Raw genomic sequence first — 19,166 nt, 5'->3', positions numbered from 1 at the left:
AAAAGAAGTGTGACTCCAAAGAGGTACACAGGACCACTCCACACCCTCCCCAGGCCAGAATCTAGCCAGGACCCCACCCTTTCTACCTCCTCCCCATCTGACACAGCCATCTCCCCCAAGGGCTCCACTCAAGCAGGCCACCTCTTCCACAGCACAGAGGAGAGGGTCCCAGAGGGCAAGAGGAAAAAGGAAAGAAGCTATTCTGAAGACAGACAGCTCTAAAATGTCCGCATTTGGCTCCAGGCTGTGCAGTTTTATCGACTTTACCATTCACAAATCATCTCTCCTCATCCTACTACTGGGGAGCATTTGTCATCTCTTGGCTGATCTGTCCCATCATGGCCACCTGACAATTCTGTCCACTATCCCTAGGTCCTTCCCCTCTGCCTGGAGGGACTCCCCATGTTGTCCCCTTGGGATCAGCCTGAAGTTTGTGTTAATACAAACTGCCCTTCTGACTCCCAACCCACCTTTTAGCTCCCAGAGGTTAAGAGATGGTTGCAGTCCCTTCTAAGGTGCACGAGATGCACACAGATTTCCTCCCCAAGTCTAGGAGTCCAGACTTTGACTCCCAGGAGTTTGGGACACAAGTTCCTACTTAAAGAAGCCACAGAAATGTTGCTAGCTGTTAGCAGGGCCCTTGAGTAAGCTCGGAGCAGACTCAGGACTGGGAGCCCGGCTGCCACAGGATCTCAGATGCTGCCTCTCAGATGCTCACTGCCGTTAGCTCTGCTCAAGATTCACCAGGTCAGACACAAACTGGCAATGGAGTTCAGCGATGGGTAGAGGTTGGCCTGAGGCACCACAGCAAGTAAAGGAGGGGACGGGACAAAGAGATGACCTAAAGAACACCAGTTAGGTGGGATGGAGTCTCCAGAACTTTCTGTCACCCAGCCGGTGTGTGTGGCTGCTCAGCAACGTGCGCTGCCCCCACCCCCCAACCCCCCGGAACCTGGAGTGCAGTGCCTCTGCATTGAGGACTGGCTGAAAAAGGTTTCCATTTCACCTCTGGAACTTCTGCTCTTTCTACTGGTTCAGGCTTGTAATCTTTTTCTTGGAAGGCTGAGGCAGGAGACCCTCCATGAGTTCGAGGTTAGCCTGGTCTACATAGTGAGTTCCAAGTGAGCTTGGGTTACAATGAGATCCTGTCTCAATCAAGGCTGGGCCCAATCCCTCCAACAATGGTCCAGAAGAGGTAAAAAGGAAAGTTCAAAAATACTGAACTGCCCAGTGCACCCTTGGCTTTTGGTGGAGTAGAGTCCTAACGCAAGAAGAGCCATGTGGCTGAGTCAAGCCAGCCCACAGTCTCCACTGCAGCCTGAAGAGGCTGGCCATCCCTTCCCCAGCCTCCTGTATAGCAGCGAGCTGTAGACTGGGCACCTGGAGAGCTCGGTTCTGTTCCCCAGGTGTTTCCTGAGTGCAGGGCGCACGCGTGCGCGGGTGAAGTACTAGTCCATGGAATGTGGAGTGGGTTGAGATGGCAGGCATCTCAGGCTGTGGGTTGCCATCCATGAATCTTTTTTTTTCCCCCATTCTGCTTTTAAGATTTTTATTTTTAGCCAGGTACAGTGGTGCACTCCTGTAATTGCTGTACTCAGGAGGCAGAGGCAGACGGATCTCTGTGAGTTCCAGGCCAACCTGGTCTACAAAGCGAATTCCAAGACAGCTAGAGCCACATAGTGAGACCCTGCTTCAAAACCAAACAAGAATTAATGATGATTTTTATTTCTTATGTGTACGAGTGTTTTGACTATATGGACGCCTATACGTGTGTGTGGTTGGTCCCTGTGAAGGCCAGAAGAGGGCATCAGTACCCTGGGATTAAAGTTACAGATAGCTGGGCGCCTGTGTAGATGCTGGGAATTAACTCTGGGTTCTAGGAGAGAGCAGCCAGTACTCTTTACTGCTGAGCCATCTCTCGAGCCCCTTTGCTTTTGTTTTTCAGACAGGGTCTCACTATGCAGTTCTGACTGGCCTGGACCTCTTTCTGTAGGCTGACCTCAAACTCAGAGATCTGCCTGCCTCTGCCTCCCAAGTGCTGAGACTACAGATGTGCGCCACCATCACTGGCAACTTCAGGAATCTCAACAAGGCATCTGAATCAACATGTGACCTAGCCATGCCAGGTTCTCCACTCAATCCCTGATACCTAATATGCTCTCTCAGGTCCTTGGTCTCACCGCCAAGGTCCCTGTCACAGGCACTTGGCAGGCTAGACCACCTGGATTTCTCCAGCAGGCAGCGGTACACTTAATTATGGTGCAATTAAACAACTTGGTGGGTGAGGTAAGGTCAAGAAGGCTAAAATATCACCATAGCCCAGAGGCACCTCTCAAGCTCCTAGGGCCCGCATCTCTCATGAGTGGAATTCGGCATATTCCTGAGCCCAGCCTTCAATGGATACAGGTTTCTCCATTGATGTGTCAGGAGTAGATGTGAGAAATGTACCCGTGTGGCATTTGTGGCCCTGACTATAAGCCGTAGAGTGTTGACCTGAATCTTACACAAAGCTCTACTCTCACCGTTCTACCAATCTAAGCCTGGGCAGGTTTTGTCTGGCTAACGTAAAGGTCTGGATTTTCCCTTAGCTAGCATACAGGGCAATCCCCCACAGACACAGACACAGGCCAATTGGATCTAGACAACTCCTCATTAAGACCTCCCCAGAAGGGACTGGAGAGATGGCTCAGCAGCTAGGAGCACAGACGACTGGTTTTCCAGAGGACCAGGGTTCTAGTCCTAGCACCCACATGGCAGCTCACAGCTATCCACAACTCCAGTTCCAGGGGTTCTGATACCCTCCTGACCTCTGTGGGTACCAAGAACACTCAAGGTACATAGACATACATGCAGGCACAACACCCATATACATTAAAAAAGGGGGGGGGGGCATGGAACCCGAGCAGCAGGACTCCTGTTGAAACTGTAGCAAGCTCTAAACTGGTGCTTCTCAACCGTCCTACTGCTGTGACCCTTTAACACAGTTCTTCATGTTGCGGTAACACCCAACCATAAAATTATTTTCATTGCTACTTCACAACTGTAATTTGGCTGTTATGAGTAACAATGTAAATCTCTGAAATGCATGTCATCAGATATGTGGTAACATATCATACCCAGACCCACAGGTTGACAGCCAACGAATCTGTAGATATAGCCTGGGTGCTGGCATACCTTTGACCCCGGCACTCGGGAGGCAGAGGCAGAGGCAGAGGCAGGTGGATCTTTGAGTTCCAGGTTAGCCTGATCTACAGAGCTCCAGGACAGCAGGGGCAACACAGAGAAACCCTGTCTCAGAAACAAACAAACAAACAAATAAAAACAAAACAACAAAAACACTGTAGATACAAAGAGTCATAGCTTCTGGAACTAATTTAGAGGGACATAACCTTTCTTATCTCCCAGTAGCAAGATCTTACCACAGGGCATTGGCGCCATAGGGCCAGGGTGGGGGTGTTCTGTGACCACGTCTCCTGGAGCTTCTGTGACAGAGACCCTGACTAGCCATGCCCGTTGTTCACAGACACACACCCATGCCAGTCAGGCTTACAGCAACCTCACAAAATCCACCAGAGACTCATTGCCACTCATCTACTGTAGAGTTTCTAGAAGTGCAACAGGAAGAACCGTGCCTTCCAAACCTGTGTGTACATGTGTGAGGGAGAACATGCACACATGTATGCACATGCATGTTTGGAACCCAGGCCAATATCAGGCGTCTTCTTCAGTTGCTCTTCAATCTATTTATTTTGAGGCAGAGTCTTGCTATGTATCCTTAGCTTGGATGGAACTCACTGTAGACCAGGCTGGGCTTGAACTCAGAGAGCCGCCTATCTCTACCTTTTAAGTGCTGGAATTCCAGGCGATATGGGTGCTGCGGATCTAAACTCCGGTCCTCATGTTTGCCTTTCAAGCACTTTTTCAACAGAGGCATCTCCCCAACCCCTATCACCTTATAAGATAACAAGACCAAGCCAGGAATGGTGAAGGGAATTTGTAATCCTAGCACTTTGAAGGGCCGCAGCAGGACTGTGAGTTCCAGGCCAACCTGGGCTATGCGGTGAGATTGAGAACAGCCTGGACTATATAGTAAGAATCCGTGTTATAAAAATATAATTAATCCCAGCACGTTGGAGGTGGATCTCCAGCCTGGTCTACAGAATGAGTTCCAGGACAGCCAGGGATACACAGAGAAACCAGTCTCAGAAAACCAATTGAGACAGGATCTCTGGGTAGCCTTGGCTGTCCTGGAGCTCATAGGGATCCACCTGCCTCTGCCTAGTGCTGGGATTAAAGGCATGTGCCATTGCCTGGCTGTGTTTTCCACCCAGAGGAGTACATGTAAGCCAAAGGTGACAGCACTAGACATCAGGGAGTCCCAGTGATATTTTGTGAACCACATCTCCATTTTCTTTCCTGACCAGCATTCTCTTCTCGCTCCGGACCAGAACTGCTGAGGGGTGCTGCTGCCCAGACTGGCAGCACTTCAGTGCAGATTCCTGAGAACCACCAGCCAGGGAGGAGCGGAAGGATTAGAGCAAAACACAACAGAATTAGGATTGACCTAGATTAGGACAAACATACCTCTGTCTGTTTGGAAGCCCACACGCCGTCTTTGTCCAAAGCCACCTCTGTGCAAACACAGCACTCACAGGTCACAAAAGTTTCAACCTGCAGTCAGTCCCCTTCCCTGTTCCTACAGCTCTATCTGCTGCGCACACCAAATGGCTCTAGGCTTCCCTTTACCAGCCTGCAACAGTGCTAAAGTCCTTCTATATGCCTCCCCCTTCCCCCCCCCCCCCCAGCGCCTCCTCCCTGGGGCAGCTTCAGGGGAAGAAAGCTTGAGGCTAGCTGACCTCAAGTTAACAGTCTTCTAACTGGACACCTACGCGCCACACCCAGGGGTCTGACCTAGGGCCAGATGGGTGGGGCTGAGTCAGCCAGCCGGTCTCTGACCCTTCTCACACCTAGAGCTGTACACATCCACACACATCCCTGGCAGACTCCAGTCTGTCTAGGGCCCTTGCTGGGCTCCGCCTGCACAAAAGCACTCTTGTATTCCCTGCCCCCATCGGCCTGTTTTCCTAGCCTCTGGCAGGTTTCCTCAAGCTCCAGGCCTCTCCCCCTTTACCCTCTTCACCCCTCCAAGGTGCTGCGGATCAGACTGCCCTTGTGGAAGCCATTTCTCTCCTGTAGCCCTGGTCCCCTCACGTGTGGTGAAACCCTGATGGATTGTCTTGGACTCTTCCGAGGCCTGTAGGAGTTGTCTCAGGCCTTCTTGCTGCTCCCTGTAATGACAGTGTCTAATAACAGTCTAGAAGCCCTTAGTTTAAGATAGACTTTGGTTCCCAAAGATAAAAATAAAACAGAACTCCCTTGCAGTTGGGTGCATTTGGAAGCCAGAAAGCTAAAGGAAGAGCCTACTGTGTACATGGCCTTGGGTTCCATACGGCTGCCCCAACAAGCCAGATTCTGCCACCCATCTTCAATAAGCCAATTAAAAGAGCTGAAAATAATGAAAAGCAGTGCAGCCACGTCGTGAAGAGGGTCAAAGAGCTTCAGTGACCATCCAAGTCCATCTTCAGAGTCCTAACATGAGGTTTAAGCTTAAGTAGAAAGCCAGATTTATACATAACTAAGCAGTCCTGATCTGGGGGTGGTCCTCCTGTCAATGGCCCATCACTGGCTGGCTCCAGCTTTAGGCAATTTTTCTTTCTCGGCATGAGATTCCTCTGGAAGCTCTAATTTCTTGGAGGATACGTTGTTAAATAGTACCATAATCAAATGGAGGGACTTTTTTTTTTTTTAATAGCCCCATACCTTGCTACACAGGTTGGGTATCACAAGCACCGCTGAGAGGTCTCACAGCTATCCTCAAATGGCCCTGCCATTGTCAATCACTACAGGGCTGGGAGGCAGGCAAGTAGGAATGGCACCATCACAGGCTCATCCTAGCTTGGGAGTCCAACAGTCCATGGCTGTGTTCTCAACTATGTGCTGGGATCAGTCATCTAGGGGTAATACACGTTTAAGCCTCTACCTCCAGTTTTGTATAGTCTGTGGGACAGGACCCGGGGCTGTACACGTCTAATACACTCCCAGTGTTGCTGATATTCCCAGACTCAACCAGAAGCAGCCTCCCAGGCACAATGAGGCCCACTGAATGGACATTTAATGATCTCCCGCCAACACAGCAAGAAGGTTCAAACCAGTTCAAACCAGGGATTCCAAACTCAGCTCCTCTTTCTCTTGTCATCTTTCCTAAGTCTTTCTTACCACACTCCAGGCACTTTGTCTACCTTCTAACTTAATTCCATAGTGCAAGATGTCCCTGGAGCTTGCAAAGGTGGCATTTGAACTCAGGCCTAACTTTTAAAGCCTCAGTGATTCTGCCTGAAGAACTTAAAGAAGAGGAAGAAGAAAAGGAAGAGGAGGCGAGAAGAATGAAGCAGCAAGGGAGGGAACAAAAACACTCACTAAGGGTGGACACGTTAGTTACACGTTACCTGCTTAGAAAGAAGCCCCAGTGCCCTACAAAATAACTGTTTAAAGAGAGCTGTTTTCTAAACTAAGAACACAATGCTCTTAACTGCGGGGCTTAGCTATAAGAAAACTTGCCCCTCCCAGACTAGTGAAGGAAATAGACACTTCTGAAAGATAGCCAGTGTGGCCAGGTCAGCCACAGCAGTGGCGAACACACAGTATTGTCTCTTAGGTGTAGGCGCTCATGGGACTGTGCCATTCCCCTCCACCACCAGGTCTGGCTCTCGGCACGTCAGATACTACACGAGTCAACACGTTTCCATTACGCCTGTAGGAGCTGTGGGGACCCCTACCAGCTACCAAGATTTCCATGGCTACCGCTCTGATGAGAGAGTCCTGTGTGGGGCTGGAGAACCTGAATGAAACCAAGAGGGTGAGAATTAGGTTCTTTTAAAATTCTATTTACAAGCCGGGAGTGGTGGTGCACGCTTTTAATCCCTGCACTCGGGAGGCAGAGGCAGGTGGATCGCTGTGAGTTCGAGGCCAACCTGGTCTACAGAGTGGGTCCAGGACAGCCAAGGCTACACAGAGAAACCCTGTCTCCAAAAAAAAAAATTCTATTTACTTCTTTGTGTATGAGTAACGGTGGTAAGAACATGGGAAATGGGGCAGGGAGTGAGGGAAGGCCTAAGGCATCTTTTCCCAAGCTGAGTCAAAAATTAAAATCTGAGGGATCACTGATGATGAGGAAAAAAGCACAAATATAGTTCCGTTGAGCTAGTTCAACATGGCTCTGCTTCACCCACTCTTCATGCCTGTGGGCACCATTCTGAGCTCTGCTTCCCTACTTGGGGTACGGGTGTAGGCTGAGGCTAGTGCTGCACTTCCCTCGCAGACGTGCAGTCCTGGCTCCAGTCCTAGCATCTGGGGTAGGGAAGAGGTACACACACAAAATACATATTTCAAGAAAGAAAATAGTTGGGTTTTTAATTTTTGAGACAAGATTTCTTTCTTTCTTTCTTTCTTTCTTTTTTTTTTCTTTTCTGTGTAACAGCCTTGGCTGTCCTGGAATTCCAGACCAGGCAGGCCTCAAACTCAGAGATCCATCAGCCTCTGTTGGGATTAAGGGGCATACACCACCAGGGCCTGGTTGAAAATAGCTGTTTTAAAAGCGGGGGACACCAAAGCCTGAAAAGCTTGCTTTCCTCAGAACACCATGTGACGAGACCTACCTACAAATTTTCTTTGGTTTGGAATGTTCTGCCTTCCTGTAAGATCACTTGATAACTGAGGAAAGTGGGGCAGGACCACAAAATACACAAGGGTCTTAAAAATGTGTTGTCAGTGGCACTTCTCACATGTACACAGCACTAGAGTCATGAATTGCTTAAGCGCTCTCTGCCCTTCCTGACTTCCCACCCCCACTCTGAACTCTAAATTTTTAAAGTATTTCTGGCTGGCCTTCTTGCCACATGTCAGTAACATTCCAAGCTGGCTACCACATGTTCGGGCTCTGGCCTCCAACTCTCTCCTGCAAAGTGCTCTGCTGTTTCAAGGGCACAGTGGGGTCACATGGCTCCCAGTTCAGCTTCATCTCCAGCAGATCACAGATCTCAGAAATAAGCCAAGTGGGGGAGGGGGGGCTCCAGGAATAAGGCTCATAGCTAAAATACCTATATTTCTTGAGATTTTTTAATCCCACTAGATGATCTGCCTAATTGAGTTAGAAGAATGTACACACTCACCGACACACCACGCACACTGACCATCCTTCAAATGCCTAGGGGGGCTTGTTTCTCCCCCAAGAACTAACAGGGAAAAGATCATGTGCTGATCAAGTCCAATAGAACGGTTAACAAGAAAGGTGGTCTATTCTGTGAGCCCAAAGACTGAGGGCAGGAGCTACCCAACCCGGGAGCCTTCTGCCTCCAGAAGAAGTTTCAATAGTTACTATATTCAGAGAATCCAGGAGGACTGCATGGACAGATGAACCTTTATTTAAAAAAATAGCACTTCAAATAAATTAAAAGGGACAACCGTCAAGTGTTCAAATTGTGAAGAAATATCTGAAAACCTAGAGAGACTCCAAGCTGCAGTCTTTTAACCTCATTCTTTGTCTGATGGCAAAACCCACGCATCTCAGAACCCCCACTCCATCTCTCCCTCTGAGGTGAGGGAGGCAACCGCAGGCAGGCAGACCAGAGGGAGAAAGCTGCATCTGACCGGAATGAACATCGCCGCGCACTCCCTAATATGGGTTTCATGTTATGACCAAATGTATTCTTTCAAAAATAAAAAAGGGGCGAGGGAAGCTGCATGTTTTTAGAAACTGAGATTATTCAGGGCTAGCACACTAACTCTAGTGCCTTTAATGGCAGGAGCAACTTTTTCCTCCAAAGTCAAACGCCATCCCCAGCTGAGCCTTGTGCTACGAGCTTTTCAGGAGATGTTACCTAAACTTTATTAAAAGAAAAGAGCAAGTTTAAATATAGACACTGGACTAGCCCAGTCTGTATTTTCAAGTCCACATTCTTCATCTGAAGCTCTGCATCAGGGAATCCCCTGAGTCTGCATGTTCAAGTTCACAGTACATGGAACAGTTTTTTCTTCTTTTTTTTTTTTTCCTCACTCAGAGCAGCCACCCACAGTGACCGTTGACGCTGGAACCTTGGGCGGGGCCTTGTCCTATCAGGCCTGGCCAGAGCTGCCCAAGGCTTCTTCTCCTCAGTGAGAATCGATGCTGTCATGCTCTATGGATGGGAAAAAAGCAAAATAAAAGCACCTGGTACAGGTTTCATGAGATCCATTCGGATTCACTGTGTTCCAAACCCACTGCTGAATGCCATGTGTCCACTCTGTGTGCTCCACAGTCTGTGGCCTTGGGAGTTGGTCTCAATTCGAGGAACTGTTATTGGATGCCCCAGAGGTTGATGCAATGGCAGCTCCTGCAGGGCTACTTGTGGAGACTGACTTTCTAATGTGAGGCAACAAGTAGGGGTCACAGGCCAGCTGCTGCACATCAATGCGGTCCTCCTTTCGATAGGCCAAGCATCGCCGGATAAACGCCTGTAAAGGGAATTTCATACAAAGACTGAAGGAGGTAATCCTGGCACACCAGTGGGAACTGAGGCACCCAACCCACTGCTGGAACCCAGAACAAACACCCCCCGTTAAGTTTTTTTTTTTTTAAAAGACAGGGTCTCTCTGGGTAGCCATGGCTGTCTTACACTCACTCTACAGACTAGGCGGGCCTCAAACTCACAGTGATCCCCCTGCCTCTGCCTCCCTAGTGCTGGGATTAAAGGCATGCGCCACTGTGTCCTGCCAGGACAAGATTTTTACAACCTTTCCCAAAACCCGCCAGGCAGAGGAAACAAGGGCCAGCACCAGCACTGGGGCTGCTGAGACATGACTGGACTTACACAGTGCTGCCAACATGGAGGCTCCCTTCCCACCAAGTAAAGAAGGCAGTGTCTTATTTATGCAATTCTTATCACAAAGGCTCTTACTTTTCCATCTTCCTTTTTTTTTTTTCTTGAGCAGAGACCTCAATTTATTCAGATTTCATAATACTGCAATTTATTTAAATGAACCAGCTTGTTTGTATGTGTCCTAGGTTGGTCTTAAATTCAGTATGTAGTCAATGAAATTCTGGTCCTCCTACCTCCACCTCTGGAGTGTAGGGATTACACCTGTGTACCCAACCACATTTGGTTTATGAGTAACAGGGATGGAACACAGGGCTTTGTGCATGCTAGGCAAGCGCTCTACCAACTCAGCTATATCCTAAGCCCCAAGGAATCAGGCTTTAAGTCTAAACATCATATTCATCACAGGTCTGCACTCAATAGTAAGCTGATGACGATGTGTGGCAAGCCCACAGATGACAATACACATCCCTGTCCTGATGAGATGTTGACAGGGGAAGTTGTGGAACAGGGACAGACTATATATGAGAACTAGTTCTTTGTGCTCTATTTTGTTACAAACATAAAACTGCCTGAAAAAGTAAAATTTGGCTGTGGATGGAACTAGAGGTAGAGTGCTTGTCTAGCAAGCAAATGGTCTGGAGTTCAGATGTTAGCATAAATAAATAAAATGGGTTTATTTACAGAAAAACCTAAAACATGCCAGATGTGATCAACTTGCTATTTTTCCCAATGTTTAATTAACAAAATATAAAAATATAATGCTAATTCTGGCTTTTCAAAATTGAAGACACAGGTACTTGCTTGATTAATGTAGCTGGAAGCTAAGAGACGTATTTATAGAAATGAACATGGAAGCCCTGGCTTTGAAAATGAAAACGAGCCTTTCTGAGCCAGGCATGGTAGCTCAGCATTTGGGAAGGCAGGGGCAGGTGGATCGCTGTGAGTTCCAGGCTAGCCTGGTCTATAAAGCGAGTCCAGGACAGCCAGGGCTATATAGAGAAACACTGTCTTGAAAAAACAAACAAATAAAAAAAAGAGCCATGGCTCCAAATTACACACCACTCAAGATACAGACCAAATAGCATTTCATCATTGGGAGCATCCCCATCCATGCCATCAAAACTGGCGAGGGGGCTATCACCTTTTCACCTGAGCACGCCTATATCATGTCTTCTATGTAGGTCTTAGTTCCCCAGATAAAGCACCCTCCCTGCGGGCATGAAACTGGATATCCTTTCGATGACACCCACTGCCAGGTATGACTCTTCTGGAATCTACTTACCGTTCCCTGTCATTCAGAGCCTTGTGAATTAAAACCTGCTTTTGAGTCTTCCTTTCACTAACCCTGGAGATGACGTGGCAAGACTATAAGCAGCCCTCTTTTACCCACTGTTCTTAACAGGAACTTGTCCCTACTCTGATGCTTAATAATGACTGAACTTCATATTTAAAAAATCCAATTATTACCATCCAAAGAAATGACGCAGGAAGCAGCCATTTTTGCTGGCCAATGAATCAAACTTACCTTTGCTTCAGGTGTTACTACTGGCTTTGGCGGAAACTGTACTTCAGTAGCTTTAAGAATAGTATTCTCTTGTAGAATATCTTGCTGGGACTGGTTATGGCCAAAGGGCTGCCATGTAAAAACAGAATAAACTAAGGTTGGCCTCTGCTGACAGAGCTCAGTACCAGAGAAGAGGCTCCACACTCTGGGGCTGCTCTCCTTTAACTCTCACCTTTGACCCTTAATGGGGAAGGCCCACAGCTTAAAAGCCAGTTCAAGGCAGAACAGAGAACTAGACATTTTTTCTTATCTCTAGCTTTGCTCACAGCAAAGGAAGATTCAGAATAAAAACTACAGTCTCTAGAGCTCTGAGTCACACCTTTGGTGACTATATGTATCTGTATCTATGTGCCAATAGCCAACCCAAATGTGTGTACACACACACACACACACACAAATGGAAAAATAAATAGATGGGGGTGGGGGCAGGAGCTGGACATGGCTCAGAAAGGGAGCACAGGCTGGTTCATAACCACTTGTACCTGCAGTTTTGGGGGACCCAGTGCACTTTCCTGCACTCAGTTGGTACCAGGCACACATGTGCTGCACATAAATACATACAAGAAAAACACTCATACACATAAAATAAGGTTTGCTTTTTTCCTCACACCTAGCATGAAGGATGGGAATGGTGACTCACAACTGTAATCTCAGCACTTAGGAAGCTGATGTGGGAAAATCCCTGTGATTCCAAGTCAGCAAAGCCTACACAGTAAGCTCTAGGCCAATCTGAACTACATAACAAGATTCTACCTCAAGAAACAAAACCTAACAAACAAACAACAAAGTGCTGGGACCACTTAGGGGCTGTAACTGTGCCTCAAGCTGCAATTTCCTAAAAACAAACTTTAAACAGGCTAAAGCTTACTGTGTGAAGCCCAGATCTCAGACAGCTCTGTATCACCTCTATCACCACTATTAGTAACAATGCAGCACTGTCAGACAGGACCCAAAGTAAGCAACCAAGCTCTACTAGTTCTGCATAGTTTTCCTGTCCTGGAGGGGCCAGATTAAGACAAAGAGGTTAAAGAGGAAGATGTCCACATCTAGAGTTTGCACTGGTACTCTAATAAAAAGATTAAGAGTTCACAGAACTTACAAAGCTCCCATCTGCTTTATGCCTAAGTTCAGGCTAATGAACACTAAAACATACAAACATACTAAAGGCAGAAGAAACATGAATATACAATTAGACCCCTAGTATGTGTGCATATCTACAGTATGTAGGTATATAAAAAATATGCTCACAAGGAAAACTACTATTACTGATATAACTTCTCTATCAGAAGCAGACAAGAAATGTTCGGGTGGGTGTGGGAATGGAACTCCGGGCTTTGTACATATTAGTTAAGTACTGTATTACTGACCTATATCCCTAGCCCTTGGTTTTCTAATATTATTATTATAATTTTGGTAGTGGTAGGGTTGAGACAGATTTTTCTCTGTGTAGTTCTGGCTATTCTGGAACTTGCTTTGTAGATCAGACTGGCCTTGAATTCAGAGATCTGCCTGCCTCTGCCTCACAAGTACTAGGATTAAATGTTTTTCATGAATTCCTTGGATCCTCTTGCCTCAGACACCCAAAATACTGGGAATCTAGGTATGAACAACCACACCTGGTCAAGGGATTCTGACACCACCTCCTCAGCACAAAGGGGGTGGAGGTGGGGGTAGGGAGTCAGGGCTGGAAATATCAACAGTTAAGAGCTCTTGTCTCTCTTGTAGAGAACTCCAGTGCAGTTCACAACACCCATGTCAATCAACTCACAAGCTCTTGTAACTATGGTACCAGGGTATCCATGCAAGTTAGTTTTGTCAACACAAGCTGGTCATCTGGGAACCTTAATTGAATGCCTTCATCAGACTGCCTATAGGCGAATCAGTGGGGGCATTTTCCTGACTCAAGACTGATGTGGAAGGGACAACCCACTGTGGGTAGTGTCAATCTGGGCAGGAGGTCTTGGCTGATATAAACAAGCTGAGGAAGCCACGAAGAGCAAACCAGTTCCTACCCTAACTTCTCTCAGTGGTGGACTGATCCAGACATATAAGCCAAATAACACCTCTTGGGTTGATGATGATGATTTGTCATGGTGTTTATCTAGCAACAGAAAGCAAACAAGGACAGTATCTACTCCCTCTTCCACCTGTAATCCTAGTGTTCATGAGGCAGAGGTAGAACAGTTGCTTTGAGTCTGAGGTCATCTTGATCTAAACATTGAGAGCTCCAAACTAGCCAGGGCTACATAGTGAAAACTGGTCTCAACAAAGCAAAACAAACAAAAAACTAACTAATAGAGGGCCTGGGGAGATGGTTCGGTGGATAAAGTGCTTACTAACTACATAAACACAAGGACTTAGGTTTGATCCCTAGCACCCAGATGCAGGTGCCTGTGGTCCCAGCACGGGGACACTGAGACTGTGGGGACTGGCTGGCCTGCTAGTCTAGCTCAGTCGAGTTCAATGAGATGGAGAAAAATTAAAGATGAACCTGAGATCAATGTCTAGCCTTCACAAGCACATACAAGCACACAATATATGTTTTTTATTAACAACAGCTTTATCGCCTGGGGTGGTTAAAAATAAAATCTAGGGGTACTCTTAAGTTTCAGATTCTAATAGAAATCTTGGGACAGTTTTTTGGGCTGGTTGCTCATTTTACTAAATGCTTTCAAGACAGATGTGATATATTCCCAGAATTCAAGAGGCTGAAACAGGGGACCGCCTTGAGTGTGAGGTCAGTCTGGGCTATATCATAACAGGAAAACCATAGCTACAAAGCAAGACCTTAAAAACAAAACAACCAAACCACCCTATTTTACATGAGTCCACATCAAAATCAAAACATGTCTTATGTTTGAGACTAGTAACATGCATGTCCCTTATGGCTTGGGAGAATTCAGGAGGTGCTCTTCAACCTGGAATTTGTACTTATACGTAAAACATTTACTGAGAAGTCTGTGTTTTCTTTAAACCACTACTTTCGGGATTCCAGTGACTCCACACTGAGGTGGTAGGCATGGCCCATGCTGCTGCACTGCGTCTTCCTCACCTTCCTCCCATAAAGACACTGGTAGAAGATCACACCCACTGACCAGACATCAACTTTATTTGAGATCTTTGGTGGCTCTTTCCCAACCACAAAACACTCTGGTGGTAAATACCTAGGAGAAAACAGAAATAAAAACATTCAGAAAAAATATATAAACATATAAATCTGTCATACAAAAAGGCAAATAAATAAGGGCCTTATTAACAATATAACACTCAAGCTGGGCGTGGTGGTGCACACCTTTAATCCCAGCACTCAGGAGGCAGAGGCTGTTGGATCTTTGTGAGTTCAAGGCCAGCCTGGTCTACAAAGCAAGTTCAGGACATCGAAGGCCACACAGAGAAACCCTGTCTCAAAAAACTAAAACCAAAAAGAAGATAAAACAAGAAAACAAAACAAAAAAATGCAACCCAAACCAAAACACTCAGCACTTGGGAGGCAGAGGCAGAGATAGGTGGGTCTCTGTGAGTAGTGACTATCAGAACTGGCAGGCCTGAAAAGAGAAACCTTGCCTCTCAATAAACAAACAAATATTTTATATATACACAAGCATGCACACGCGCATACCAAATACCTAAGATTTAACCATCAGCTTAGAAATATATACAGGTAAACAAAAGACACCTGAACTTTACAAAGTGGCAATATCTTCATATGGCATTTCTCAAGATATGAAAATGTAAATATTCTCTCTAGTTTTACTTTGCCCATCCCCCCAGCCTCCTTTCTAGGGTTATGCCTATTCCAAGTGTCTTTCACAAATTCTGTTGTTGTAGTGTTTTGTAGTGATGGTCACAACTGGGGATCACAGCCAGGGTGTCATGCATGGAAGTAAGTGTTCATTCTACCACGGAGCTATACACTCATCCCACATTACTTTTGTTAAACATGCAGGGACCCAAATTAATGAAATCCCTTTTATGATAGATTCAAACAACATAGAAAGAATAGTTTTCTTTCTTTTTTTTCCTCTAGAATGGACTTTTAAAAACATACACATTTATATTATTAACATGGGTAAAATAAACTACATACAGCAGGAAGAACCACGAGACAATCAGGAATTATGTTACATTAGAGTTTTCTTTTCATGCTGTCCAAAGAAGACTTCTTTAAAAAAAAAATCAACTTATTTATTTATTTTTATTTATTGTATTTTTTTTTCTGAGACAGGGTTTCTCTGTGTAGCCTTGGCTGTCCTGGACTTGCTTTGTAGACCAGGCTGTCCTGGAACTCACAGAGATCCACCTGCCTCTGCCTCCCAATTGCTGGGATTAAAGGCGTGCACTACCACGCCTGGCTTCTAAAATCAATGTTTAAGGTGCTGAAGATTGTATCAGAGCTTCTGCTAAACTACACTTCCATCCTCTAAAATTAATAAATGTTTTAAAGTCCAGATGAATTCAGGACCTAGAGCTCTGAGAGTAGAGCTGATTTTGCCTCTTTCAGATGCCTCCACAAGATCCAAAGTGACGCTGAAGTGAGTTACCAGAAGATGTCTTGTTCTTCTACACTCTGGGTGAGACAGCTTGCTCAAAGATTAACAAATAGCATAGCAAAAGCCACACAAAGATCCTTATCTAAATTCCTTCTCTCTCCACCACTGGTCTCTAAAGAATCTAGGAAACAGTGGGCTACAACAAATTGTATGGCATGGAAGGTGCCTCTGAGCATTTAGGAAACCAAAGAAATATGCCTGGAATCCTTGCCACAGCTCTGCTGGAAAGCAGAGTTCTGAAGACATTAGATGAGTTTCTGCAGACTCAGACCAGCAACATTCAGCCTAAGGAAAACCTTTTATTTGGGACCCTACTGTGTTCTTGATAAAAATCTAAATGTAAATCCTTCTTCAGTCACCCACCATGTCTGTCACACTTGTTTACTTCCATATTTTCTCATCTTTTTCATAACAGACATTTGTATGATTACTATGGTCTATAACTAGATTATTTTACAATGAATACTTATAGTTAAGACACATACTGAAGGTGTAACTCAGTGGCAGTGGGTTTGCTTTCCAGTGCTACAAAATACAAAACAAAACAAACTCCTAAAAAAACTGAAATATACAGAACTTACTATAAAGGGAAAAAAGGGGCAAAAAATATAATTAAAAGGAAAAAAATTTTAAGAACAGCTCTTCCAGTTGGGCGGTAGTGGCACACACCTTTAATGCCAGCACTCGGGAGGCAAAGGCAGGCAGATTGCCGTGAGTTTAAGGCCAGCCTGGTCTACAAAGCGAGCCCAGGACAGGCAAGACTACATGGAGAAAAGCCTGTCTCAAAAACACAAACAAACGAACAAACAAAAAAACGAAACAAAACAGAACAGAACGTCCTTCCAAGTGCACTTAAACTTTCCCGGACCCTTGATTTCATAGTTTCTGGTTCTTTAATGCAGATCAACTTAAATATGGCTCTGGGAAAATAACAATATAACTTTGATTCTAAAACTGGCCACTGGAATGTATTCATAATTTTTTTCTGAAGAGATGGCACAGAAGAACAGAGGTGAATTCATCCAAAAGGCAGAACAGCAATTTGTTGAGAATTTTATAATGTAAAACACACTTCAACTTGACAGTAGATGTCTGGTGAGTCTAAGATAATTTATCTATAGACGAAGAAATATGCTACTTTTTTCCAGACAAATAATACTGAAAACAGCAAATATTCTAATTTTCTACCAAAAGCTTTGGGAGGGATTGTAGAAGGCAAACCTATGATACTAAGCTATGCTAAAAATCACAGCTACATTTTCATTACATGTCCTCACACAAAACAAATGAAGCTCAGAAATGATGTTCAAAAAGCGTAATCCAAGCTCACTTACCTCTTGTTTGTTTGCCATTCATTCCTTCAGAGAGAGGATATCACTTTGTAGCCTAGGCTGCTCTTCGACTCACCATGTAACAAACACTTCCTTCCATTCTCCTGCCTCAACCTTCTGAGGGCTGTAATTAAAGGCATGCACTACCATGTCTGACTCATTTATCTTGCATATGCACGAGAGTGTGTGTGCATGGTGTACACACAGCCTATGCAGATGGGCACATCTGAGAGAACTGTCAGGTGTCCTGCTCCATCACTTACTCTTTTTTCCCCCTTCTTTGAGACATGGTCTCACTGTGTCTGTGTCTGACTTGAACTGGCCATGGAGACCAGGCTGGCATGGAACTCACTGCTTCTGCCTTGAGGGTTGGGATTAAGTTGTGCCACCATGCCTGGCTATTACTTATTCCCCTGAAACAGGATGTCTCAATGAACCTGGAGCCAGATCCTAGCAATCCTATCTCTGCCCCCACAGTGCTGGGGGCTGCAGACATCTGTGGGCATGCTTTGCTTTATTTTTTTGTGGGTGCTAAACTCCTAAAGCAGGTCCTCAAGCTTGCACTGAAAGCAGTCTGATCCATTAAGCCATCTCCCCCAGCTCATTTATCTTAACCGATACAGAATTCTGGAATAGCCGACCCATAAACAGTTATTTAAAATGTTCTAAACCTGCCCTGCCCACCCCCAGCCTGTTTTTTATCTCTCTGGGTCATCACCATAAAAGGATAACATTGAGGGTGGTGATTATAGTAATACTACAAAATTTAGTATTCTCAGAAACCTTCTACCATCCATCCATCCATCCATCCATCTACAAAGCACTGGCTGTCCTGAAATTCACTATGTAGACCAGGCTGGTCTCAAACTCAGAGAGATCCATCTACCTCTGCCCTCTGAGTGCTGGAATTAAAGGCATGGGCTCAGAAACCCTCTATCTTACTTTTCATTATGGAACATACTCAAATATGATTAAAGCTAAAAGAACACTCAAACAACCAAGTAACTGCCACCCAGCTTCAATAGCTGTCACGTGGCTAATTTGTGCACATATACATAACTTTCTACATCACCTAATAAGCTACTGCGGGGCAAAACACTATACAATTTTTATTTCAATTTTAATTGCTGATTTTAAAAGTATAAATTGGCAAAAAAAAAAAAAAAAAAAAAAAATAACACCAGGTATTGGTGATGAGATATCATCATTATCAACATTGTTTTGTTTTCTTCTTGCTTTTTTGAGACAGGGTCTCAGGATCTCATGTGTAGCCTGATAGCCTGGAACACACTATTTAAACCAGCCTGGCTTTGTACTTATAGAGACCTGCCTGCTTCTGCCTCCCAGTGCTGGGATTAAAGTGTGTACTTCCATACCAGGCACATTTTATTATTTTTTGTATAGCTCCTTTAAACATGAGGAGAGAGACAAACATTTTGACTACACTTAAAACAACAACAACAACAACAACAAACAAGCTAACAAGCACACAGCTCAAGTGCCAGCTCCAATTAACTCATATAAAAGAAGTGCAAACCTCTTTCCCAAAACTACCAACTGTATGCATTTTTTTGTGTGTCACTTACTGACAGGAGCACTAACCCACAATAACCACCACAATGAGTAAACATTGTGAGTGTAACTTTCTATTTTAAACCTAGAATTTCAAAGTTTTAATTTAGGAACTGACTCTTTGACAATATGTACTGTTTCCACAAGCATAGAGAAACAGAAAAGCAGCTCATTGTCTACCTAACAATCAGCAGAGTCAGCTAGGAAAACAGGGTTCATTCCTTAAGTTCTGGAT

General features: G+C 45.2%; 1 protein-coding gene across 4 annotated transcripts in view; it reads right to left on the bottom strand.

Annotated features, from left to right (window-relative positions):
- Positions 1-8,684: 8,684 nt before the first annotated feature.
- Tlk2 (tousled like kinase 2) overlaps positions 8,685-19,166 on the bottom strand; it is a 102,005-nt gene continuing 91,523 nt past the window's right edge. For 3 of the 4 annotated variants that reach the window (XM_051158862.1, XM_051158861.1, XM_051158863.1), the window contains 3 exons: positions 14,531-14,642; positions 11,440-11,547; positions 8,685-9,549 (listed from right to left, as the gene is read on the bottom strand). In XM_051158862.1, coding sequence (XP_051014819.1) covers positions 9,376-9,549; positions 11,440-11,547; positions 14,531-14,642 — 394 coding nt within the window. In that variant the 3' untranslated portion in view covers positions 8,685-9,375. Of the gene's footprint in view, positions 9,550-11,439; positions 11,548-14,039; positions 14,643-19,166 lie in introns of those variants that run through there. The other variant, XM_051158864.1, reaches the window with a different exon arrangement.

This window comes from Acomys russatus, chromosome 16, assembly GCF_903995435.1.
Source record: "Acomys russatus chromosome 16, mAcoRus1.1, whole genome shotgun sequence".
NCBI classification, from domain to species: Eukaryota; Metazoa; Chordata; class Mammalia; order Rodentia; family Muridae; genus Acomys; species Acomys russatus.
This window is presented reverse-complemented; position numbering and strand designations above follow the sequence as displayed.